The sequence below is a fragment of the Panthera leo genome, chromosome C1, assembly GCF_018350215.1.
Source record: "Panthera leo isolate Ple1 chromosome C1, P.leo_Ple1_pat1.1, whole genome shotgun sequence".
NCBI lineage: Eukaryota > Metazoa > Chordata > Mammalia > Carnivora > Felidae > Panthera > Panthera leo.
Window position 1 is genome coordinate 12,096,291 of NC_056686.1, and position 25,261 is coordinate 12,121,551.

Genomic DNA, 25,261 nt, shown 5'->3' on the forward strand with positions numbered 1-25,261 from the left:
TGGGGATAATAACACCGACGCCACAAAGTCGTTGCAAGATAAAAGGACGCGGCATCAGTAACTTAGGGAAACCCAGTAACCCCGGGTAACCATCAGTAACCCAGCTGGGGCCCGTTGGCATTCGTATTACAAGAGCCCGTCAGTGAGTTGGCACCGACCTTCCTGCGAACCTCAGGGCCTTCTCACTGAACGGCTTATGAACAGAAGGCGAAGAAATAATACCTCACCTCACCTTGCCTTGGGTGGGCCCAAGAAACGAGGCAGATAGACTCAGACACCGGATGTGCCAAGGAGCTCGTCACGGCCCGACCCGGAAACGACGGCGTGCGCCCTGAGTACCTCCCGATCACCAAGTAGATCCAGATGGGTGCACGTAATTGAGAAAGTTCTCTTCCAGGCCCTCAGGCCCACCCGTACGTCCCAGGTTGAACTTGCACTGATGCTCAGGGGAGAGGGTTCAGGCCTAGAAGCGGACCTGTCTTCGCAGGAAGCTCCAAAGCTTCCCCAGGACTCTGGGCACTTGGGCATTCGGCCTGGGCCTGGGCAGGGAAGGGGTCTGGTCAGGTAGCTGGGTCAGGTGCCAGGACACCTTCTTGCCCATCTGCAGGTGGTATTCTCCCCCTCGAGGCCTGCAATTTATGTTTCTCTCTTTCTGGTGACTTGGGTCAGCGCCGGGCGGATCGATTCCTTGGTGGGAACAATCCAGCCGCTGTCCCAAGGAGCCTCCTTCCCCCCCTGTCCCCAGCTTGGTGCGGGCCGCCTGGGCATGGCCGGCTCTCCCTGCGGGACGCCACAATGCCCTTCTGTTGAGCAGCCCACATGCCTCGGGCTGGGCCTGCCAGCCACCCTGACCTCTCCTTGGCCCCAGGCATTGGCCCTACCGGCCGGCGCGTGGTATGGGTTGGCATAACCCTTCTGGTCACTTTGGAGCCACTCCACCTCCCAAGGAGGCTCCTTGATAGTGCGACCAACTGTCCTGGTTTGCCGGGGACTGAGCGGTTTCCAGGAGGAGGGATTTTCTGTGTTAAAGCCAGGAAAGTCCTGGGCAGACTGGGGCACGCTGGTCACTGTATCCTTAGAGGACGAGGTCAGGCCCCAACGTTGGGGTCCTGGGGCAGAATCTGAGGCTGGAACACAGATACCTGTGTCTGCCTGACAGCACTGGGGACCTCTGTCTATGGCAATGATTGTAATGAATAATCGTCAGAGTAATCCCAACAGAAGCAACAGGTGCCACCTTTAGAAGCATTCCACGGGCCGGCTACTGCGCTGAGCACCCGACATCTGTTCCTTGTTTAATCCCTGCCGTGAGCAGGGACGGTCAGGCCTCTCATCCCTGACCCAGGGATGTTCATGAACCCGTAGGAGTTCATCCCTACGTCCCAGATGAACTCACAGGGCGTGGGCTTGTGAGCAGACTTGCCCAGATGCAGGGTTTGAACCTCCCAGGCTCCGGAGTTCCCTCCTGGGGTCCCTTGGCCTCCAGCCCGGCCCCCAGCCCTTGGGGGACACAGGTGAAACACCGCATTCATGTAACACAACACGTTCTCACCCATCGCCGTACTCAGATTTTGACCAAACCCGAAAACCTTTGCCCAGAAGGAAAGAAAACCGTCACAGATGGATTATTCCCTTCCCCGCACCTGTTCTTTCCAAGATTCCACATTTTGTGGGGAACTATTCTGGAATCGTCGCTGTGTCAGGAACGGGCCCCCCTCGCCCCTCGGGACAGCAGCCCAGATAAGACAGATGGGGCGACGGAGCCTCAAGGTGCTTGTCTACACAGGGCCCATCTCGGATGGCAAGTGAGGGGCCGCGATGTGATCGCGGGGCCAGACGGCGACCCGCGCCCACTACCAAACAGGGCCCTCTGGATAACGTGCAGGTGTCACCGCCAGCAAATCATCCTGCGTTACAATTCAACGTCACGGTCGAGAGGCACAGGTGGAGGCCCGGTCCCGCCGGCAGCCCCTGTCGCTGTGGCAACCCTGGACTGGACGGGGTAAACATCAACCTCTCCGGCCCCCTGGGGCAGCAGAGCCGGCCTGTCTCTGGGGACGTTCCAACCTGTGTGAGGTCACTGTCCGGGCCCAGGGTGGATCAGAGGGAGGACTGGCTTTGGGTGGCCGCTGTCCACTGCTGTCCTGGTTAAATCACCCCCCGCGGTGAGGGTCCAGGGCCCCCGTGACCAACTCCTCGTGGTTCTAGCAAGCCTGTCCAGAGGCGGGCCCCAGAGGTAGGCCGGAGATCCGGGGCCCCCCAGACAGCTGGGCACACAGGGGAAGCCCCGCCCCACATCATGGCAAATTGCAAAGCAAACTATTTTGCTGGGAGAGGCTTTTAATACATAAATCAGATCTTGACAGCCCCTTGCTTAAAACCCTCTAATGGCTTTCCACTGCACTCAGAATAAAATCCAAGGCCTCTCTCTGCATGCCCTGGCCTCTGCCCAGATCGCTGACCTTGACTCCAACACAGCCACCACTTCTGGTCTCCCTTTTGCTCCTCCAACGCCCCAAGCTGGTCCGCTCCTCTGGGCTTTGTATGTGCTGTTCCCTCTGCTTGGAACACTCTTCCCTCAGCTCATGAATGGCTATTTCCTCCCCATTGTTGATTTGGGTCTCAGCTCAAATGCCACCTGCTCAGAGAAGCCTTCCCAGACCTTCCCAGGCTAGCGAGGCCTCCCCTCTGTCTCTGATGTTCCCTATTACTTGGTGGGTATCGTTTCCTCCAGTTGTGCTCCTTATCAGGTCTCCCTCACTAGGCCATCGCCTCCCCCACGGCGGGCCGGGACTGCAGAGGTCACTGCCAGGACCCCGGCACTGAGAATGGCACTTGGCACTGAGGGGGCTCAACGTGTATTTCTAGAAAGAATGAGACAGAGCGGGCAGCTGTGAGGGCTAGTTCTGCGGTGCAAGCAAGCTCCCTGCACAGCGGGGACCCAGGGTGCCCTGTCACCATCAAGAGGAGCAAGGGGTCAGCTCTGCAAAAGTGCCCAGAACCTCATCGGAGACCCTTTAAAAGTTAGAAGGCAGCCGGGGCACCCAGGTGGCTCAGTCGGTTGAGCGTCTCACTTTGGCTCAGGTCGCGACCTCACGGTTTGTGAGTTTGAGCCCCATGGGGGGCTCTGTGCTGTCAGCACAGAGCCCGCTTCGGATCCTCTGTCCCCCGCTCTCTCTCTCTGTCTGCCCCCCTGCTTGTGTATGCACATGCTCTCTCTTTTGAAAATAAATAAACACTAAAAAAAAAAAAAAAGAGTCAGAGGTCGTTTTCTGCTCCAGAAAGTCCGAGATGGGCAGAAAACACCCAGGGAAGTGATGGGTGCATATCATGAAGGTGATGTGGCTCTAGAAAGGTGCTGGACCTCAAAAGCCCTTCCTCCTTTGGTTCATGGGGAAGGGGGGGGCTCTAGGTTGTACATAAACCTGCGTCACTACCAACTCCTTTGAGGCGGGAGAGGCCCATCCCTGGGGCCTCGTGACTTCACAGGACAAGAGTGCTCCCAGTGGCTATTTCTAAGAGGCCAATCCTGGCCCTCTCCAGTCACCTGCACCCGCAGGGGCCATAACTGCTAAGGGGTGGGAGGACAGGAGACTCCACAGAGGCGTCTGGGGAAGGCCTGGGGCAGAGCTGGGGATAACTTTGGGGAAGGTGGAGGGCAGAGCTGGGCCCCGGCGAGCTTAGCTCAGCGAGCGCTTGAAGGGACGGAAACGTTCAGAAGGGCAGGGGTCACTCACTCTCCACGTAGAACACGCCCACTTTGTCCGAGTCTGTCATGGAAATGTAGAGAACGATCTCATATCCCACGGGGAGGCGGTCTGGGCCTTTGGTCCGCAGGATCATCTGGGACATGTCCTTGAGGTCTGTGGCGAGGGCGGGGGGCGGGGCAGGGGGATGCACGGGGAGGTTAGAATTAAGAGACGTGCGGCTGGACTGTTGGCTCGCAAAGAACCCTCACTTTTCCCATCAAGACAGAACCCGCACCCCCCCCCCCCCACATGCGTATTGTGGAAACTGCAGAAAAGCATAAAACCCGGTTATCACCTCCAATACCATGATTTCCTGTGACCTCTTGAGAATTTCCTTCCAGTCCGTTCCCTAGGTGTATGAGTATGTGTAACTCCTAAAAAATGTGGTTCCGATTGAACCACATTCGTAGATTTGTCTTTTTTTTTTTGCAAGAGTGGATACTTCAGTCCACCATCCCCAGGAGACTGAAGGTCGCTCCAGCCTCTGCCTTGGCCCGGCCCAGGACTGAGCAGGAGTGTTTCCATTGCTTCTCCCTGCCCCCAACCCCGAGCGTGGGTCCCGCTGGTACCTTCCTTGCTGTAGACCTTCTCGTCGTTCAAATCCTCCTTGGGCAACCAGGGCGTGTCTCGGTCACAGTTCACCAGCAGGATGGCCCCCTGGCCCTCAGGACCCCAGGTCCAGGATGCCTGCGTCGGCAGGGAGACAGGTCAGTGCCTTCTTGTCTACCCTCTGGCTGATTCCCGGCACCACTGCAGATCCCACGGGACGCCAAAGAGACAGCCCCAGGATGCCAGAAAGAGCAGTCACCGCTCATCAGGGGCAGGGGGCACTTGGCAAACGCGAACTCCCCATCTGATGCCCGGAGAGGGGCAGTGTAAGCACTGGAGGTAAGCTCAGGAGGGGGACGGTGGCAGAGGGAGACCCAGAGATAGGAAAACTGACCGGGGCTTTTATGAGCCTTGTGTCTGGTGTGCCTGTGCCTGGAGGAGGTGGAGGCAGGGAGACGGAGGGAGGCCAGAGAAATGAGCCCGCCGACATTCTATGACAGGCTCTGAAGTCCACAGGGGATCACGGGGAGATGCCTGGACGGACAGACACCCAGCTGTTTGCAGACATGCTGAGTGGTCCAAATGGGACCTGCAAGGCGATCCATTCTCTACGCTGCAGCCAGGGCCGAATTGGAACGAGCTCCAACCAGATCATGTTGCTTTCCTGCTTTAAGCCCTGCCGGGGGCTCCCTGTTGACTTAGGATAAAGTCCCGATCCCTCACCGCAGGCTGCAAGGCCCGGCGAGACCTGCCGGCTCTCCTTCGGCCCCCCTCCACCTTCCCCCTCGCTCGCTCTGCTCCCCCAGCTCTCAGGCCTGTGCCCTTACGTGTCGCTGTGCTCACTGCGTGCTCCTGTGTCCCCCTAACCTGGCCAACCCCACTCCTCCTCCTGGTTGTGGCACGGCCATCCGTTCTTCCTGGAGGCCCTTCTGATTCTCCAGCCCCGAGCATCTGCCCTGGGTCTACGCTGAGGGCACCGTACACGTCCTCTCTGGGGATGAACTGGCATATGAAAGTAACATATGCCCCTGGCAAAAACATCGGTGACGTAGAAGGCCAGGAAATGGAAAATAGGTAGGAGCAAACCGCCTGGATATACGCAGGGCGAAACCAGTGGAGCTGAACAACCGGCTTGAGGGCAAAGGAGAAAAGCAGCATGAAATGGACAGCACGAGGCTCTCGACACGAGTTAAAACATACACGCGCACGAACCACACTGTGCGTTCTACGAGAATCATGAGAACACAGGGGCGCCTGGGTGGCTCCGTCTGTTAAGCGTCTAACTCTCGGCCTCAGCTCGGGTCATGATCTCGTGGTTTGTGGGTTCGAGGCCCCACATCAGGCTCTGCACTGACAGTGTGGAGCCTCTCTCTCCCTCGGTCTGCGCCTCCCCCCCTCGTGCTGTCTCTGTCTCTCTCAAAATAAAGAAAATTTAAAAAGGAAAAAAAGAATCATGAGAACAGAAAGAAACACCTTGAGCCCATTAAAATGGCCCTTTGCGGGGGAGCAGAATGGGAGTGTGGAATGCAGGATAAAAGAGAATAAATGAATGATGAATGAATGAATGAATGAGTAGAACAAGAGAGGCGTTGTGTGTGCACCATGAAAAATAACATGCACGGGCGCCTGGATGGCTCAGTTGGTCGAGCATCCCACTCTTGATTTCAGCTTAGGTCATGATCCCAGGGTCTTGGGATCAAGCCCTTGCGTTGGGCTCTGGGCTAAGAGTGGAGCCTGCTTGGGATTCTCTCTCTCTCTCTCTCTCTCTCTCTCTCTCTTTCCCTCTGCCTCCCTCCCCCCACTTGCTCTCTCCTCTAAAGTGAGAAAAAATATATGACTTGAACTGAGAACGATTAATGCAATCTTTCCTCCTGACAGTTCCCCTCGTTCAGTTTTAAAATTAAAAAAAATGGGGGGGTGGAAATAATGAGAGCAAATGCTTTGGCAGCACTTTCTCTGGGGCAGGACGGTCATTATTTCCACAAACTAGTGTCCCATCCTGTGGGGGGGGTGGGGACGGAGCCCGGCTCCCCCGTGAGCTCTGCCACGGGTGTGCCGTGTGCGGGAGCCTGTGCTGGGCCTCAGTCTCCTCCTCTGTAAAAGGGGAGCTGTCTGCTGGGAGAACTACGGGATCCATCCTGGGGCTCTGCCCCCAGTCACCCCCCCCCCCCCCCCCCATGCCAGCCCCGTCTGCCCTGGTAACTAGATACCTTTCTTGGGTTGTTCTTCTCCACCACGCCGTCCCGGTCTGCGTCCACATCCAGGGAGATCTCTGGGGACAGACACATGGGTGAGTTGTTGAGCCTGCCGGACAGGGTGAGGTAGGCCAGGGATCTCCCAATACTTCACCGTTCCGCAGGCAGTTCTGGGGGGTGGGCGGGTTGAACCTCACTCTACAGGTCTAGGAGCCTTGGCTCAGAGGGGCCAAATTGTGTGCCCTGTGTGAACAGGTTGCATTAGCAGACCTGGGACACACACTGTGTTTGGTCAGATCTGAAGCTCACATTTTACAAAACTTTCACAGGGAGGGTGCCTGAGTGGCTCAGTCAGTTGAGCGTCGGACTTCGGCTCAGGTCATGATCTCACGGTCTGTGAGTTTGAGCCCCGCGTCTGGCTCCGTGCTGACAGCTCGGAGCCTGGAGCCTGCTTCGGATTCTGTGTCTCTCTCTCTCTCTCTCTGCCCCTCCCCTGCCCATGCTCTGTCTCTCTCCGTCTCAAAAATAAATAAACATTAAAAAAAAGTTGAAAAACTTTCATAGGGGTTCCTGACTGCCTTTCCCAGTCTTCTGTCCTGATGGTGCACACACAGGTGGTGCATTTGTGTGTGATCTCTTCTAGAACGCCCACCTCCCCCCAGGGTTTTACTGTGGGTGGGAAACTAGGTCTCCAACCCCTCTGGATCTCAGGGTGCCCGAGAAGCCAGGCTGTCAGATAGAAGATCCAGGGTGAGGTCCCTGTTTATTCTTTCTTTTGGGGAAGGGGCGTTTGGGGACCTTAGGCCTGTCCCGGGGACAGGTGTCACAGAAACTGTGTGGGGCAGTGAAATGAGCTCAAGATTTAGTGTCAAGAGAGTGCTAGGTTTGAACCCTGCTTTTCTGCTTACGAGCTGTGTGACTTTGGGCAGGTTAGACAGCCTCTCTGAGCCTTAGGTTCTTTACCTGCAAAATGGGGCCCTTCCTCGTCGGAGGAGGTGTACTAATTGCAACAGTAGGCACTGCTGACATTTCGAGCTGGATGCTTTGTTGTGGGGACTGTCCTGTGCACTGGAGGATGTTTAGCAGCATCTCTGGCCTCTACCTGCTGGATGCCAGTAACACCCCCCAATTTCAGCAATGAAAGCGTCCCCAGATATTGCCAAATGGCCCCTGAGTTAGAGACTAACAGGGAGGGGCAGGGGAGCTTGTCCCAAGGTGATGGGGATGTCACACAATGGGACAAGCTAGTCCAGGTCCCAGAACTGCCCCGTGGGCTTGGCCTCACGCTGAGCATGACTTGGACAGAGGGCAGGAGTTGGGTGGGAATGAATGCATTCCTGGTCTGTCCCCTTGGCAGGCAGGCTCTCTCCCTGGCCCGGGTGGGAAGGAGGGTCCTGGCACAGGAAGGGCACTGATGTCACCATTCCAGAGATGGCTCACCCTGGGGATTACACTCAAGTCTTCCCTTTGCCCATAGCCCGATTCCCTGAATGTGGCTTTTCTGGGTCTAGGAGGAGGCAGGGCAGGGGAAGCTTTTAGGGTACTCTTTCGTTGGGAGAGGCAGCACCCCAGGGTCCCAACCTCTGCCTCCCTAGGGATGCCAGGTGCCATAGGGCATGATTAGGTAAGCTTCTCCCATCGACCATCTGCTCAGCCAATCCCTGTTGGTCATCTACTATTTCCAGGCACTATACCAGGCATGGGGACCCAGCAGTGGGCATTCAGGGCATAGTGCCTGCCCTGGAATCGCCGGTCCTATGAGATAAATATTATTGTTGCCGTTGTACAGGTGAGCAAACCCAACCTCAGAGATGTCACCTGTCAGCAGACGGGGCTGATAACCTGGAGGCTGGTGCAGGGTAAGGATGCTGGGGACAAAGTGGTGAAGGGGGGTGCCCCCAGCTGCTGTTAAACGACTGAAGTCTCAGATGGAAAAGCAGTATTGATTTTGGCTCCCAGACCTTCATGAACGTTCCAGCTGGACACTCCCCAGTCAATGCGGCCTCTCCTCGAGGTTGGCTTCCCGAAGCTCCGCCCCCGAGAACCAGCCACAGACCCGGGCTCCTTAAGGAATCCCTTTCTTTGCTTTTCAAGGTAACAATCTCTCCTGTGTGCGCAGTTCCCCTTGCCAGAGGCAGAGAACTTGCCATGCAGGGAGGAGTTATCACTCGCCCTGCCACCCTCACCACACAGACGAGGAAACCGAGGCACCCAGCAGGGAAGTGACCATGATGTCCCCAGAGAGTGCAGAGCCAGGCATCCCAGGTGGGCCTCTGACTCCAGACCCCTGGCCTGTTTCCTGCACTGTCTCAGGCTGATCTGCACCTTGGGCTGTTTCTGAAACCCAAGTCCGCCTTCAGGGGGAGATTTGCTCCCCTTAAGGTCATTCCCAGAGGGGCCGGCCACATCCCCACCCTGGCGCACCCCTGTGGCTTTTGTCTCTGGGTCAAGGTGGCGCCCCGCCATGGCAGTGGTGGGTCCACGAGAGCAGCGGATCACAGGAGAGAAATTACGAAGCACTTAATTGTGTTCTACCTCATGATGAATTCCTTAAGTTAAAACATTTTATCGATATAATATTTGCACATAATGCAAAAAAAAAAAAAAAATCAAATAGCACCAAACAGCTCCTAAAGAAAAATAAGTTTCCTGTCCATCCCATCCCCTCACCTGCCTGAGGCAATCTCCATGGTGCTAAGTAACATGCTCTGTTGCTTTCCCTCGATTTGTTAACTTCAGACACGTTTCATTGACTTCCTGTTAGGATATTCAGGCATTACCTAATTGGGCCCTCTTATGACCCGCGGCGCAACCGAGGACTTCTCCCCCTTCAAAGCTTCCTCCAAAGTTCAGTTTAACTAGATTCTGACGGGATGATCCTTGTAGGGACAGAGAATAGGGCTCTCATGACCCTCCCAGAGCTCTGCCCTCTTGGGATAGCTCTGTCTTCCCTGGGGGGCGGGGGGGAGGGGGTGGAGGGAGGAGAGGAGAGGACATCTGTTTCGGGGCATCTAGGCTCCAGACGACATTTCCCAGAGGCTCTGAATCCTACCTCAGCTCCCCAGAATAGCCCTGAGGTATCAGGTGGCCTCTGGGGTGTGGGGCAGATTTATGGGAAATGTCACTGGGATTGGGTTCAAGGTAGTCTGCCCCGAGAATCAAGACACGGAGGCTTGACACAGAGGCCTGAGCATCTTGGCAGAGGCCGCCGGCCCCCATGGACAGTGGCAGGGTGCCTGGCCTTCTTACGTAACTGGGCAGCTTGGGGTGTGGTGGGGAAGAAGGACTTTCTCCCCCACAGCCAACTAGGGCAATCATCCTAGACTCTGGGGAAGGGGTACAAGGAGTGAGATCCTTAGGTTGATGCTAAAAATTCTCAGGGCTCGTGTCGTGCTCCTGTTGCCAGGATAGCAGCAAAGAGGAGCCCATCCCCCACCCCCATTCCCCTTAACGGGGGTTGGGGGGGCTTTGCAAATCAGCTGTACCTGGAGTCTCGGAGGCCCTCGGGGACCGCGGGGCCCAAAGGCTTCATTTCACAGCTGGGAAAAAGTGAGGTCTAGAGAGGTAGGCTCCTTGGTAAGGTCACACGGCAAGTCCTTGGCGGGACTGGGAACCGAGACCCGGTTTGGCCGAGGGCACCATGGGTTTATTTCCAAATCCCAGGAGGAAGACTGAGGGGCAATAAGGATCTTCCAACTTTGCTCAGGCAGAGGGGAAATGTGGCTACCCCCAAGCAGAAGGGAGAAAAGAAAAAGTCCTGACTGAGCTGTCTTCTTTGCACACAGCATCCCATCGGGTCCCCATGAGCACAGCGCAAGCATGCGCCGTGAAGAGGAGGGCCCTGAGGCTCAGAGGGGTGACGGTCCCTATGTGGCTGAAGGGGCAGGGCCAGAACTTAGACTTATCTCTGTCTACTCCGCAGCCAGGGCTGTCTCTGCTCAGCGTGGGCTCAGGACAGAACTAGGGTTCAATGGGGGCGCCCGGGTGGCTCGGTCGGCTAAGCATCTGACTTTGACTCAGGTCACGATCTCATGGTTCATGAGTGCGAGCCCCACCTCGGGCCCTGTGCTGACAGCTGGGAGCCTGGAGCCCGCTTCGGATTCTGTGTCTCCCTCTGTCTCTGACCCTTCCCTGCTCATGCTCTGTCACTCTCTCTCAAATAAATAAACATTAAACAACAATTTTAATGGTCAGGCTTATTACTGGAGTAAACCACAATTTTACTGGCCCGTGGAATCTAAACTATCTGGAAGCGTAGTTAGTATGTTCTGGGGTCTCGGCCCTGCTGCTCCCTCTGCAAACAAGCTTCAGGGTCTTTTCGTGGAGAGGGGGGTCCAGTCCTGCCTCCTCACGGGGCATTGCCATCTGTTCTGTGTGCCTCGCTTTGGCAGAAGTCTCGCTAATGGCATGGTCAGCCCTCTGGGACCACCCCCGTTGGATGGGCCTCTGGCCGCTGCCCTTCCTGCTTTGTCACCAGTGTCCCTGTCTCTGTGGGATTAGGTTTCCTCAGGGCCAGTCATCTGAGACATCCTCACGTGCATACACCTGCTGGCTCCCTCCTGCAACGGGGGAGGCGTTGGCGCCTGTCTCCCAAGGCCCCGCGGAGGGCGTCCTGAGGACCCCACCCCAAGGCTGGGCTCTCCCTCATGAGGTGCAGAAAGCGGGTCAGGGTAACCAGCAAAAGAACCCACGGGGGAAAAGGTGAGAAGCAGGGGAGCGCTGCTGTTGAGCCCATTTTGGTGGCTAACGGCACACGGCTGGAGGAGGCGGCCCTGACGCGGGAATGAATTGTTTTCTGGGGGCAGTTCTGAGACCCCCCCCCCCCCGTCGATCCTTGGGACAGCTAGGAGAGTAGATGGCAATCGTGACAGTAAAACGTCTAGGATTGGAGCCTGGCACACTGTAGGTGCTCAATAAAGCTCAGGAGTCTCTCCTTCTCCTCCTCAAAGCACCCAGCACAGGCCGGGACACAGAGCGGGTGTTGAAGAAATGGAAGACATTATTCCTGGTTTTAAAGCGCTCAGCACAGAGGTGACTCTCAGTAACTGGTGGTTCTCGCCCCCTGCCATGTGGCAACTCTGTCAATGCTACATTAAGGCTGGACAGACAGAATGACCCCCTGAAATATCCTCCCGGAAAAAGCATATACACATGTACGTGGAACACCTCGACTGCAGAAGAAGCCGACCTGAAGGACTGGAGAAGACCGCACCCCATGTGCCCTGGCACCCGGGCAGGGGAGTGCTGTGCAGATGGGAAGGCCCTGGGAGGGGAATAGTCCTGAGCTCCGGACTCAACCTGCTGTGGAGTTGCTGTGTGACTTTGAACAAGTTCCCTAACCTCTCTGGGCCTTGCTGTGCCAAATGCCAAATGAAGGGCTTGGACTAGGCGAGTTAAGGACCCAGGCATCTCTGTTTCCACGGCTGGGTCCAGGGAGGGCCGGGGGGTAGCTGGGATTATCAGGAACAGAGCAGACTTTGTAGAGAGGCCATTTCCCTCACTGTGAGAGGCCGACTCTTCTGCAGGCTGCAGGGGAGAGGCAAGGGAGGAACAGACTTTGCTCTTTCTTCTCAGTGGCCCACAGAGCCCGGGCTGGGAATGCCAACACTGGGGTGAGTTGCTGGCGGGCCAGGGCCTGCCTCCTCCTGCAGGACACCCCCCCAACCCAGTACGGAAGGGACTGGGTACTTGTGCATCCCTTCTCGGGCCCGCATTATTCAGAGGAAGCTCCGAGTGCCAGGTCCGTGGCACTGAAAACAGGCCAGGTGCCCCTGGGGAGCAAAGGCACGCGGGCCACAGCCCCACCAACTTACCGATGGCCGTGAGGAAGAGCCCAGCCTGGTCAATGGGCATGCTCCCCTCCTCCTCGTAGTAGTTGACGGTGACCTTGGCAGGGAGGGGCGCACCGGGAGGGAGAGAAGAGCAGAGATCACAGATCACAGGCAGCAAGGTCTGCAGGGACCGCCTTCCCTGACTCATACCTCATGGCCCGTCAGGCCAGTTCTCCCCTAACATGCAAACCGTCTCCTCCAGGAAGCATTCCTGGGTTGCGGGGCTGCTTCTGTCCAATTATCCAACCGGACAGGGGCCTCCCCTCCTCTCAGAGGGCATCCGGGGTGCTGACTGCTTACCTGTGTGCCCTGGTCCATTCTGCTGGGTCTACCGTGGTGTATGACTAGCTTCTGCTAAGCAACCAGGGCTCGGGACTGAGGTTGTTTGCTTTGAATAACGCCCAGAGCCATCACTGCCATGGGGCACATGGCAAAGCTCGTAATCAAAGGACCCAGCGACGAGACATCTGGTCTCAGCTCCGGGCAAATCACCCAGGGGCACTCAGCGCCCCATTTAGACCGCGCTGAGACCGAGGACGTTGCGGGGTGTACCTTCCACCGATTCTAATAGATTACTCGGCAGCCGACAGCCTTAACCTGCCACGAAATCATCACTCGGCCGTCTGGCACGGAGCTTCCAAAACAGGAGCCACCAGCCACACGTGGGTACCGAGCACATAAACGTGGCAAATCTGACTTGACATGCGCCGTGCGATACAGACTTGGTACGACAAAGAACGTGAGCCAGCTCCTTAGTCTTTCTTTTATGTTGGTATCACGTCAAACTCGTAAGACTATCCTCTACGGTGTTAAGGGCCACGCACTGCGAAAATTAGGCCCGCCTCTTTCTTTTCGCTCTTTCACCGTGGCAACTAGACAGCGGGCAAAAGGGGGGGTGTGGTTCCCACTCGCTGTGCGCTGGGATCGCGTGGTCTAGCTGGGCCCCTCGTTCCCGCCGCCCTCGGAGTACCTCCCCAGCCGCGGTACCTTGTCGCTGCTGGCCTCGGTGCTCGCCTGGCTCATCGTGACCCGCAGCGTGGTGCTGGGCGACAGAAGCCAGCGCTGTTTGCCGTTGGCGGCCACCTCCTCGGCCTGCCCGTCACGCACCACCTCTACCCGCACGCGCTCTGAGTGCTTCAGGCTGAAGGTCTGGGCCTCGGCGGGGGCCGCACTGGAGGGAGAGAGGAGAGCGGGTCGGAGGAGGCGATCCCCGGACAGGTGGGACAAGGGGCTCCAAGAAAAAACTCCTGGGGGGCCAGGGGGCAAGGGCCCTTCTGGGGGATCGGGTCTGGGGGCCCCCGCAAAGGACCCCGCTGCACTACAATCACCTGGTTGTGAGGAGGGCCCTCGGTTAAAATACAGATTCCTTGGGCCCGTCTCGTACCCACTGAGTCAGAACGTTCGAGGGTGGGGCCTGCGGCTCTGAATTCTTAATGGCTTCCTCATGGCTTCCGACGGGCACCCGTGTGGTACCTTACGGGTCCAGGCCCAGAGGTCTGGACCAAGGAATGAACTTGCTCCAAAGGCAGGGCCCGCCCCCCTTCCCGTGTCTGAGCTACAAGCGGAACTTGGTGGAAAGGCCTCAAAGCGGCAGGCGCCCAAGTGCGGGGTCTGCCCAGGGAAGGAGCCTGGAACTTGGGTCCTCAAAGGGCAGGGGTGGGTTGGCTCTGTCACAAAGGCCCCTCCCGCCGTGACTTTCTTTCCCGGCTTGGAACTTCCCGTCTCACAGTCATTCCTAGGGGCTCTGGGGCGGCCTTCTATGAAACGGTGGTACATCTGGAATTCTTGAAAAGCCATTAAGATTTCAGGGCAGGAAGCGAACTGGTTTGATCTGGTTTGATCTAGGCACATTTGTGTCCCCCCACAGATACACATGTTGGAGCCCTGCTCCCCAACATGACTGCGTTTGAAGACAGGGCTTTTAGAAGATAATTAAAGTGACATGAGGTCATGCGCACGAGGTCCTGTCTGATAGGGCTGGCCGCCTCACGAGAAGGGGAAGAGAGATCTTTCTCCCACGCACCGAGGAAGGCCACAGCCAGAGAGCGGCTACCCGCCCGCCAGGAAGCATTCCCACCCCAACCCGACCACGCCGGCCCCTGATCTCAGACTTCCGGCCTCCAGGGCTGGGAGAAAGAGTTGGCTCTTTTCAAGCCCGCCAACCCGCGGTATTTTGTTACTGCCTGAGACACTGGTTTAAGGGGAGGCCACAGGAAGGACAGGGAGACTGGGGGAGGAAGGTGTCCGGGGAGGACAGTTTTGCTAAAGCCAGCGCCCAGTCTGAAGAGGGCTCAGAGGGATTTAGGTGGGATTCCCCTGGGCTTTGGGACTAAGACATAGAGGTAAGTGTCAGCTTTGAAGGCACATCTGCCGTCCCGAGGGCCCGGCACTCCCGGTTCCTGAGCCGTTCTCCTCTACCGCTGGGCATCAGAATCACCAGAGGGTGCGGTCTAAATCCTCAGGGTTTTTCTTTTAAGGCTGGAGATTTGCGGATCCTCTCCCCGGAGCGTCTGGCTGGCAGAGCGGAGGTCCGGCCGGCGCAGCTGCAGAGGTGAGCAGCGGCCAGAGGCTGGGTGAGAGGTTTAGGGCAGAGGTTCTCAAAGCTCAGCAGCATCACCCGGAACACTTGTCTAAATGACGATCGCCGGGCCCTCCTCAGAGTTTCAGATTCAGACGCTCTGGAGTGGGGCCCGAGACTTTGCATTTCTACCATTTCCTTCCTTTCTTTTCTTTTCTTTCTTTCTGAGAGAGGGAGGGCACAAGTGCGCAAGGGGCAGAGAGAGAGTCCCAGGAGGTGCAGAGAGAGAGGGGGAGAGAGAGAGCAGCAGGGCTTACCCGAAGCGGGGCTCGAACTCACGAACCGTGAGAGCACGACCTGAGCCCAAGTCAGATGCTTCACGACTGAGCCACCTGCGTGTCTACTGTTTCGGGGACCTGTTGGCGATGCTGCTCCAGAGCTACACGGGTCTAGGGAGCCACTGGCTTAGACGCCCGGCAGTGCAGTCTGGTGGTTAGAGCCCTGGGGTGACCAAGGTTGCGAGTGAGTCTGTAGAGGCCGCCAGGCAGGGTGTCTCTGAGCCAGGCCACGGACTGCAGGGGCCGCTGGCCAAGACCACTGGTCCGGGGCACTGCAGGAGAGCGCGGGTCAGGGTCTGGCCGTCCATGCCCGGGGCTGGGAAAGGAGCCTGAAAAAGCTCCAGGGCCACCCTGTTTCTTGTCCGACTGCCCCCTTCTGAACTTCTGAGCCCATCTCGGGGTCACTGAGCTGATCTGAGGCTGGACGCTTGTTGGCGGTGGGCTGCTGTCCTCTGTCCACACTCATGGTTGGGAGAAGCAGAGTCGCAGCAAAAACCCGGATTGGGGGTCCCCTTGCTTGACATGTGGGCCTGAGCCCAATTTTGCCACTGAGCTGCCGAGGGAGGCTTGGGCGTGTTCCTTGCACCTTCTGCGTGTCCATCTGCCCACCCAGAAGACACCCACCCACGCCTCCTGTCCCTCGGGCTTTGTCCGTCATCCGTCACAGGGCAGGGACTGAGTTTTGTCTCAGGGTGTTGCCACGGGGTACCTGTTCTCTGGATGGCAAGCCCCCGAGGGCTTCAGGGGCGCCCCGCCTCCTGCAGAGACCAGCGTAGGGCTGGGGACATCACACACACCCCAGCAAAGACGGTGGAGCTGAGCAGGACAGAGGTGAGCCTTCTAGAAGTGCCAGGCGGCATCGCCCAAAGGGCACGCGCGTAAGACGCTGTGAGGTGGCACAAGGATGCACAATTGAAAAGATTTATGTATTTATTAAAAGTATTATCTTTTCGGGGCGCCCGGGTGGCTCAGTCCGTTGAGCGTCCGACTTCGGCTCAGGGCATGATCTCGCGGTCTGTGAGTTCGAGCCCCGCGTCGGACTCTGTGCTGACAGCTCAGGACCTGGAGCCTGCTTCCGACTCTGTGTCTCCTCCTCTCTCTGCCCCTCCCTTGCTTATGCTCTGTCTCTCTCTGTCTCTCAATAATAAATAAATGTTAAGAAAAAAAATTAAAAAAAAGCGTTACCTTTTCATGGCAATTGATAAAGGATTGCCATTTATGGTAATAACATAAGTTCTCCATTTATTTATTTTTATTAAATTTTTTTAAGTTTATTTATTTTGAGAGAGAGAGAGAGAGAGACAGTGCAAGTGGGGGAGGGGCAGGGAGAGAGAGAGAGAGAGAGAGAGAGAGAGAGAGAGAGAGAGAGAGAATCTCAAGCAGACCCTGAGCTGTCAGCACAGAGCTCAACTCGGGGTTCGGACCCCCGTGAGATCATGACCTGAGCCAAAACCAAGAGTCAGACACGTAACTGATTGAGCCACCCAGGAGCCCCTATTTACTTATTTTTTAAAATAGGCTCCAAGACCTCGTGATGGACAGTCACATGCCCTACCCACTGAGCCAGCCAGATGCCCTGCAAGATCGCCACTTAAAGTTAGGGGCGCCTGGGTGGCTCAGTCAGTTGAACATCCGACTTTTGATCTCAGCTCAGGTCATGATCTCATAATTTGTGAGTTCGAGCCCCGCATCAGGTTCATCCCCTCTCTCTCTCTGCCCCTTCCCTGCTCAAGCTCTCTCTCTCTCTCAAAATAAAGAAATAAACTGAAAAAAATTAAAATAAGATAAAGTTATAAAATGTGAATTGATGTAAAGAAAAATGTTAACAGTACTACAGGTAGAATACAGTGTGGGGGAAAAAATCACAAATCTGGGCAATTGTGGTCTCAGGTCAGGAAAATATTCCTCTGGCCCAAGTCCCAGCTTTGACCATCAACTTGCCGGATGGCTTTGGGCAACGCACTTTTCCTCTGTTTCACCCAATGGAAAATGGGAGCATGGCACCAGCGGGAGGTGGCTGGCACCGGGGGAGCGCAGGCCCTGCACCCAGGGGTGAGGAGGGAGGCACTGAAAAGCTGGGGGTCTCTCGGCTGGGTCCCCGCTTCCCTTTACGCACAGCCACTATGATTTCATCTGGTTTTATACGTTGGGTTTCTGCATACAGTTTAGAAAAAAATGCTTTACAAACTCACAGGGCAGGATGAGTTTTAGGACCCGATTTTGACAACGGCTGCTCTAAGTGATGCTTCCTGCCACCTTCGTTCCTCTGGGCCAGTGAGAAACTGGAGGAGGCCCCAGAGGCTCAGGGGGTTAACGCCTGGCCCTGGCTGGCATTGGAGCTCCAGGGCCCCATTCCCTCCTACCCCAGCACCAGCCCTGCTCTGAGCTGAGCAAACAGCTATTCTTGGAGCGGCTCTGGCAGAAGCAACAAAGGCACCCATTGTCCCCTGGAGATCCTGTTGGCTGCCTCCCTCCCCAGAAAGAACCAACCTCTCAGAGCTCATCCCCCAGAAACCCGAGAACCAGGGGCTGTGGGCACCTTGATTGTCCCTGGAGAAGGCAGGGAGGGGCCCAGGACAGTATCGAGGGACCGAGTGGGGAAATTGAGGGCGGCCACGATCAGGTCACGATCTCACGGTTCATGAGCTCGAGCCCCACGTTGGGCTCTGCACTGACAGCATGCAGCCTGCTTGGAATCTTCTCTCTCTCTCTGCCCACCCTCCGCCCTGCTTGTGCTCTCTCTCGCGCTCTCAAAATAAATAAGTAAACTTAAAAAAACACTGCATTTCTTCCTCCCCCCCCCAAATTTATGGAGGAACAACTGACAAATATAATTGTGCATATTTAAAGTGTCCAACATGATGATGTGCTACGCATACACGTTGGGGAATGAAATGCATGTCTTTTCTTTTTAAAAAACTTTGTTTAATGCTTATTCATTTTTGAGAGAGAGGGAGAACGTCAGCAGGGGAGGGGCAGAGAGAGAGAGACACAGGATCTGAAACAGGCTCCAGGCTCTAAGCTGCCGGCAGAGAGCTGGATGTGGGGCTTGAACTCATAGACTGTGAGACCAGGATCTGAGCCGAAGTCCAACGCTCAACCGACTGAGCCGCTCGGGTGCCCCGTGTCTTTTCTTCGTTTCGTTGTTCATTTAGTGGCAAACTACCAACGGTTATCTTTAAAAGTTATTACAGCAAAGGTGCTATCATTTCTCGAGGTGAATGGGAGACCTAGGATCACAGACCCTTCCCACCTAAGAGGCATCCCTGGGGTACGTCACCAGCATTTGCAAAACCAGGACTAGGGACGGGACAGGGGTCTGGGGACACACGCGTGGTCTTAATACGGCGAACGTGTAGCCTGGAGACTGCCTTTCTAACAAGCTCCCACAGTTTGAGAAGCAACGAATTGGACACGGAGAGGAGGAAGACGAGCAGAGGATTCCCGGCAGCACGGGCAGCCTGGGTGGCGACTGCAGTGGACGTTAGCCGAGCGCGTTGGAGAAATGAGGGAGAGCAGCGTGGCCGCGGTTTGTGAGCAAAGGGGAGGGGGGTGGCGGGAGGAGAGGACCTAGCTCATGGCGAGGAGCTGGCCTTCCCCCTGCGTCCCCCCGAGGGCACTGATGGCTTCTAGGCTTCGGTGACATGATCGTTTTTGCGCTGTAGACAGATGGCCCAGGGTGCGGGGTGGGGAACACGTTTCAGGAGAGCAACAGCGCAAGGTGGCGGCGGGGGGGGGGTGTTCAGTGAAGTGACTGCCGCTGTCCAGGTGAGTCAGGATGGCGGTGTGGGACAAGGTGATGGCCGTGGGAATGGAGAGTCATGGCTGGTGTCACACAAAGGAGCTTTGAGCAAGACTGGAATGCGGTGTCAGATGTGGAAGAGGGAGGTTGGCTGAGCCCGGCCCAAGGGAATGGACTGCAGAGACCTAACGTGTGCCCGGCCCCGCGAAGGTTTTAGGGCGTCCGAGGAACCAGTCGGTTTCTCCGATCTTTGCTCAGTCAGAGGGAAGGGTCACCAGCTTGGCCTCGTGGGGCTGGGGTGCCCACTCGGCCCCAGGCGTGAGGGCACGGCGTGCCCGCTCCTAGCTGGCATCTGGAACTCTCGGCTTATCCACCTGTCCCGGGCCTCGTTAACACCAGGCGGGGATCACCCCCACAGGGAGCCCAGCTCCTGGCGGTCTGAGTGCGACATCCTGCCCTCGGGTCTCTGCAGGATGGGAGGGGGTTCGTGGGTGCCAGCTTGGCAGGCAACGCCACAGCGAGCACCCTCCAGACGGGAGGAAGGCAAAGCCTCAAGCTGGCGTGATGGGGGCTGGGGACGGGGATGGGTCTCTCTTCAGCCACCCCCTTCTCTGCCTGGTGACCTCAGCAGCCTCTCTCAGTAGGCACTGGTGCTTCCAGCCGCCCCTCTCCTTAGGGCAGAAACAGTCTCCTCTGTGGTCACTCCCTCCCCAGACACCTTCAGTGGCTCCCCACTGCCTACGTCACAAAGTCTAACGTCTGAGCCTGGCAGTCAAAGCCCTGGCTTGAGCTCACTGACTCTCTAGCCTTACGCTCTAGGCTACGGAGTCGATGCCCTTTCTGCCCCTGTGGGTCCCTACCGTCTTGCCAGGTACCTTTGCTCCTGCATGGCATGTCCTGGTCACACTGTGCACCCTGTCCATCCTTCAGCTTGGCTGCCTCCTCCTCCAGCAGGTCTTCCCTGATGCCATCCGCCAGGATTCCTCCCTCCCCCCACTTTGTTGGTGCCTCAAACGGCACTTAAAACAAATGCTCAACATTTCTTTCCCATGCGTCTCATGGATGTTTTGAGGCCATAGCTCGTTATCGTTTTACTAATATTACAATAAGCCCAACGGTCCTTCACGATAACGACTTACTGAGTATTTACTATGCGCCAGGCACTGTTGGAAGCCCTTGACTCACGGGATCTCGGTCCATCCTTCCGACACCCCATGAGGTCTGTCTCAATATCGTCCCATTTTACAGGGGAGCATGTTGAGACCGGCAGAGGGTGAGCACTCGCTCCGGGTCTCAGGGACGGTGTTGGCAGAGCGTGGGGGTAAATTCAAGCTCTCTGAGCTCTGGGTCTGGCGGCTCCCTTCCTGGGGGAGGATCCACAGGTTACAGTCTTCCCTAAAGGTCCTCTGGTGGAAGGCGAGGGGAGAATGTCAGGCCTGGCTCAGGACAAGAGCAAATGAGAGGCCCTTAGGGACCCCTAGAGCTCCCTGCTGATTTTGTAGGTGGGGTCAGAGGCCCAGAGAAGGGACACCGAAGGCTTGGGTGAGTGGCCTAGATAGTCAAAGCCCCTGGCCATGGAGTCTGGCATGGCTGGACAGGCAGAGCTGCCTCTGAAAACTGCCCCCCCCCGCCCCATCTAACAGGTGTCTGTCCAGCCGGGGGAGGGGGGAGAGGAGAGGACAATGGTGGTGAGCCCCTGTCACCATGCTCCCAACCTGATGCAGGGCCCTGAGGGCAAGGAGGGAAGGCTCTCGGGGACCCCAGCTATGCAAGCTGGGCCGGACACACAGGGTCCTCCTTAGAACGCGGGCCCCCCTCCCCCCAACCCCTCCCAGGAGCTAGCCTGAAACCAGAGCCCCCGAACCGCTCCTGGCGAGGCCTCCTCTTTAGGGTTGAGAGCGCTGGGTGCTGTTCTAATTTATGAGGCCTCCTGACTTGGCCTGATTCCTCCTACCATCATTCTCTTAGGAGCAAGCGCTGCTCTGGCCAAGCTCGGCTACATGCCCTTGACCTTCCACTGGCCAGTCCAACGGTGCTCATCCCTTGAGGCTGGGGGTGGGGAGCTCAACCCAGTGACAGGCCAGTCTACATGCATCACTGGCCACATCCATCCATTCATTTACTCAATGAAGGAGCCCTTCATTGACTCGAGGGCTGGAGGTGTATGGGAGTGAGGAAGGCAGCCGGTGTGGAGAATGCTGCTCAGAGGAGGTGATATCTGAGCTAAGCCTTGGTGGATGAAATGTCAGGCTTGCAGAGGTCTGGGGGATAGTCCTCCAGGCAGAGGGAACAGCATGTGCAAAGGCCCTGTGGTATGAATGAGCTTGGTGTGGTCGAGAGCTAGTAGGATCCACAAAACCAGTGTGGCCAGAGTGGAGTGGGTGCAGGGTCGTTGGCCGGAGATGGGATCGGTGAGGCAGGGCTTGGCACTCTAAGGGAAGGGGAGATCATGGCACACCAAGTCTCCATTGCTTCTAACTGGATCGCAGACCCTCCCTGGCCTTTGTCCTAAGGATACTTTCTAAAACACTCATACCAACCGAGGAACAGGGAGGGAGGGAGTCTGAGAAGAGTCGAGGGAGTGAGGTGGTGAATTTTGAGGCTCTGGGCTCTTCCCCAAAGTGGGGTACAAATCTGTACCCCTCCCTATTTTCCCAACATTTTACTATGCCTGCTTCTCCCGCCCTGGCACCCTCCTTCCTATCTTCTGCCCGAAAGTGATGGTCAAGATCCTGCCAAGAGACATGGCTGGTCAGCCTCTGCCCTGGGGTATGCCAGGGGAGGGCGCGGGATCATTCCCACCTCCCTTCTCATCCTGAGGTCAAGTGTAATTTAGGAGACCACTCTGCAGAGGCAAGAGACAATTGTTCACATCACCTGTGCCCTGAAGTTCCTGTGGACTTCAGGATACGGATCCTGAACTTTCTCCAACAGAGTGAGGGGGCCACCTCTCACCCCCCAGGACTGTGTAAACAAAGGGAGGGGTAGGAGAATCTGCCTTCACAACTTGGTCTGTGGGTCAGCGGGAGAGTCAGGCAGAGCGTGATCACCCCATTACTTGACCCCGCGGCTGCCCTTTCTCCAACGCCTCCCAGCTCTGGGGGTGTCCCCGCTGGGAAACCAAAGGTGAGTGGGGAGGAGGGTGAAACCAACATGGGAATGTCACTGCTCTGTGCCCTCACTAGCTTCAAGCCAGGATCAGGCGGGGGCCCCGGCAGCCCCAGTGAGGAAGCAGCTGCCAGCCAAAGGGAACATCGGGGGAGATGGTGCGGGCGAGGCGTACCTGTGCCAGACCTAAGATAAGATGCTTGGGTGTGAGAGAAGGAAACAGAAAGTGCCTTCAATAACTATGAAAAGCAAATCTCTAGATAAAAATCCCCACTTCCCCTTTTCTGTGTGTTTAGTCACAGCTCGCTAGAACCAGCACCCAGAATGTGCCTGGGTCAGGGCGTCCACCCCCAAAGGGTCAGTGTGGCTGGGGAGAGGGGGGGTCAACCATAGGGTCTGCTGAGTAACGGGGCAGGTAGGCCCCCACCGTGTGTCTGGGAAGGGAGCCGCGTGTGCGTCTTAGGAAAGGGGGTGTGGGTGTGGAGACTTGTTCATTCTCTTTTGTCACTCAGGAGTGAGAAGTCAAAGATACTCCCTTACTAACTGGGCGCAGGGTCCACCAGGCCTAGTCCCTTGATGCCTCCACAGAGACCCTGGCGGGGGCGTGGGGGAGGGGGGGCTCATGTGGGGTCTGGCGTCAGTACCTGTGTCCGGGTCCAGGAGGACTCATTGGGAAGTGCAGGGTTGAAAGGGGGCGAGTGAAGTGTCTGGGGGCAGCGGAGGGTAGAAGGGACACAGGCTGAGAGGGTCGCCCAGTTCAACCTGCTAGTTTGAAGGTCACACAGGATAGAGTGGAAGTTAAGTCAGACAGACCTGGCCCGGAGTCCTATGTGACACCTCTCTGGGCCTCACTTTCCTCGTCTACAAAATGGGATGATCTCAGCATGACCCCCAAGGTCTGTGATGAGGAAGATACAAGATAATGCATTTGGTTTCTCAGTGCTCCCTAAAATCTCTGCCATTATTAATACCGACAGTAACTCTTAATGCTACCGATATTAGGCGTGACAACAGCAGTAATAGCTCCAGCTCCTTTGTTCTAGAAAGGGCTTCCTTCCACTAGACCGGTGGTTCTCAAACCTGGGGGTGACTCTGTCCTCCCACCAGGGGACTCCTGGCGTTACCTGAAGACGTTTTTGCTTGTCACTTTTGCAGGGGCATTGCTACTGGGGTTAGAAGCCAGGGATGCAGCTAAACATTCTACGAGGCACAGAACAGCCCCCTCCCCACCCAGCAAAGAGTTATCTGGCCCCAAGTGCAACGGCGTTGAGGTTCAGGACCTCTGCTCCAGACTTGTGCTGTTCAGAACAATGACAACCGCCTACCTGGGGCTCTGGGCACCGGATGCTCGGTGAAAACTGAACAGAGATGTGCCGTAAGTATAAAATTTACACACTGGATTTCAAAGACTTAGTATGAAAAAGACAATGTAAACTATCTCACTAACAAGTTTCATACTGATTACATACTGGAATGCTAGTATTTAGGATATACTGGGTTAAATATATTATGAAAATTGGGATGCCTGGGTGGCTCAGTTGGTCGAATGTCCAACTCTTGGTCTCAGCTCAGTTCACGATCTCACAGATTTGTGAGATAGAGCCCCGAGTTGGGCTCTGTAGAGACTCATAGAGCCTGGCTGGCTAAGATTTAAGAAAGAAATGTTTGCAGCCTGGGAAACAGCTGGTTGAAAAGCAGCAAAGCAGACCAGGGAAACCAGGTGTCCTTTGAAATGTCAAGCCTGGAAACAGCCAGACCTTGCCCGTGGATCAACATTCCCACTGTGTAAATGCTTAATCTAAGGTAGAAAAACAACCCCCTTCCTGTGATGTATACACTGCCCCCATCACGTTCCGCTCGCCTGCCTGCACGTCACTACCCTGATTGTACTCATCAGCCAAAAACTTAGGAATAAGCTTTGATCCTGCTTCTGATATTTCTTTCCCCTGCAGCCTTTGAGATGCACTGATAAGATTCTCAATAAAAACTAGGCAAGAGCTTTGCTCCGGGCCATCACCACTCGAGTTCTTGGCCCCCTCGCTCTCTCCTTTCTCTGATTCAGGAGCCTGGAGTAATCTGTCATTTGCTGCCCCAGGGTTTGCTGATCAAACCCGGCAGAGCTCTGTGCTGATGGCCCTGCTTGGGATTCTCTCTCTCCCTCTCTCTTTGCCCCTCCCCAACTCGTGCATGCGCACACTCTCTCTGTCTCAAAATAAACATTTAAAAATATATTTTATGAAAATTAGTTTCACCTCTTTATTTAGTGTTTTATTTATTTTTGAGAGAGAGAAAGAGAGAGAGAGGGAATGAGCGGGGGAGGGGCAGAGAGAGAGGGAGACACAGAATCTGAAGCCGGCTCCAGGCTCTGAGCCGTCAGCACAGAGCCCGACGCGGGGCTTGAACTCAGGAACCACAAGATTGTGACCTGAGCCGAAGTCGGATGCTTAACCCACGGAGCCACCCAGGTGCCCCACACCTCTTTCTTTTAATCCTAAAAAATGGGGCCACAAGAAAATTAAAAATTTATACTTGTGGCTCAGTTTGTAGCTGGCATTCTGTCTCTGCTGGACGGTGCTGGTCTAGACTGCACCTCTTCTCTCGGGGGTGGGGGAGTCTTAAGGGAAGTGCAGTTGTGGGGTGTGGGTTGTGGTGGCAGTGGCCGCTTTCTTGAGAAAGGACAAAGCGGATCATCACAGCTCTGCCCCCTGGCAGAGGGAGGGTGAGTCCACACCTCCCCGACTCCAAGCCCGCCCCACCCCCACCCCGCCCCGGGGCTGGGCCTCTCTCTGCCAGGACAAGGTAGGGCAGGAGGCCTGAGCATGGCCCCTCTCTTTTCTCCCCATCCCCCCTCCGGAGGCACCATGCCAGTCTTTCAGGCTGCGGCAAAAGGGCCCCAGTGCACAAACAGGCGGGTATGGGGACAGCTGAGGCTTAGAGACCTAAGTGCCCTGGCTACCTGCCCACCCCCTGGCAGTGCTCAGATTAGGACTGGGGGTGGGGAAGGGAGGGGAGCTCTCCCAAGCACTGAGGGCTGGACCACACTCCACTGCTGCGTTATGACCCTCAGAAACCACCCCTGGAGTTTCCATGTGGACAACCGAGGCCAGGGGCAGATGCCTGGGGAGGGTCCCTCATCTGCGTGGTGACTAGGACCTTTGCCTTCATGGAAGGAGGCTGGGGCTTAACGGTATCAGGGTGGCCAGTGCCTGCCCAAGAGGTGGCAGGCGACTG

General features: G+C 56.5%; 1 protein-coding gene and 1 non-coding gene across 2 annotated transcripts in view; both read right to left on the minus strand.

The window, feature by feature from the left end:
• Positions 1 to 25,261, minus strand: part of PADI2 (peptidyl arginine deiminase 2) — a 41,471-nt gene that overhangs the window by 14,934 nt on the left and 1,276 nt on the right. Inside the window, exons 2-6 of the mRNA XM_042950186.1 lie at positions 13,312 to 13,495; positions 12,307 to 12,379; positions 6,509 to 6,570; positions 4,319 to 4,436; positions 3,738 to 3,863 (exon numbers count right to left, since the gene is read on the minus strand). Of these exons, the coding sequence (XP_042806120.1) occupies positions 3,738 to 3,863; positions 4,319 to 4,436; positions 6,509 to 6,570; positions 12,307 to 12,379; positions 13,312 to 13,495 (563 nt within the window). The remainder of the gene's footprint in view (positions 1 to 3,737; positions 3,864 to 4,318; positions 4,437 to 6,508; positions 6,571 to 12,306; positions 12,380 to 13,311; positions 13,496 to 25,261) is intronic.
• On the minus strand, positions 18,452 to 18,584 carry LOC122229035. The gene has a single exon (XR_006206898.1). It is a non-coding gene; the product is annotated as a small nucleolar RNA SNORA72 (small nucleolar RNA).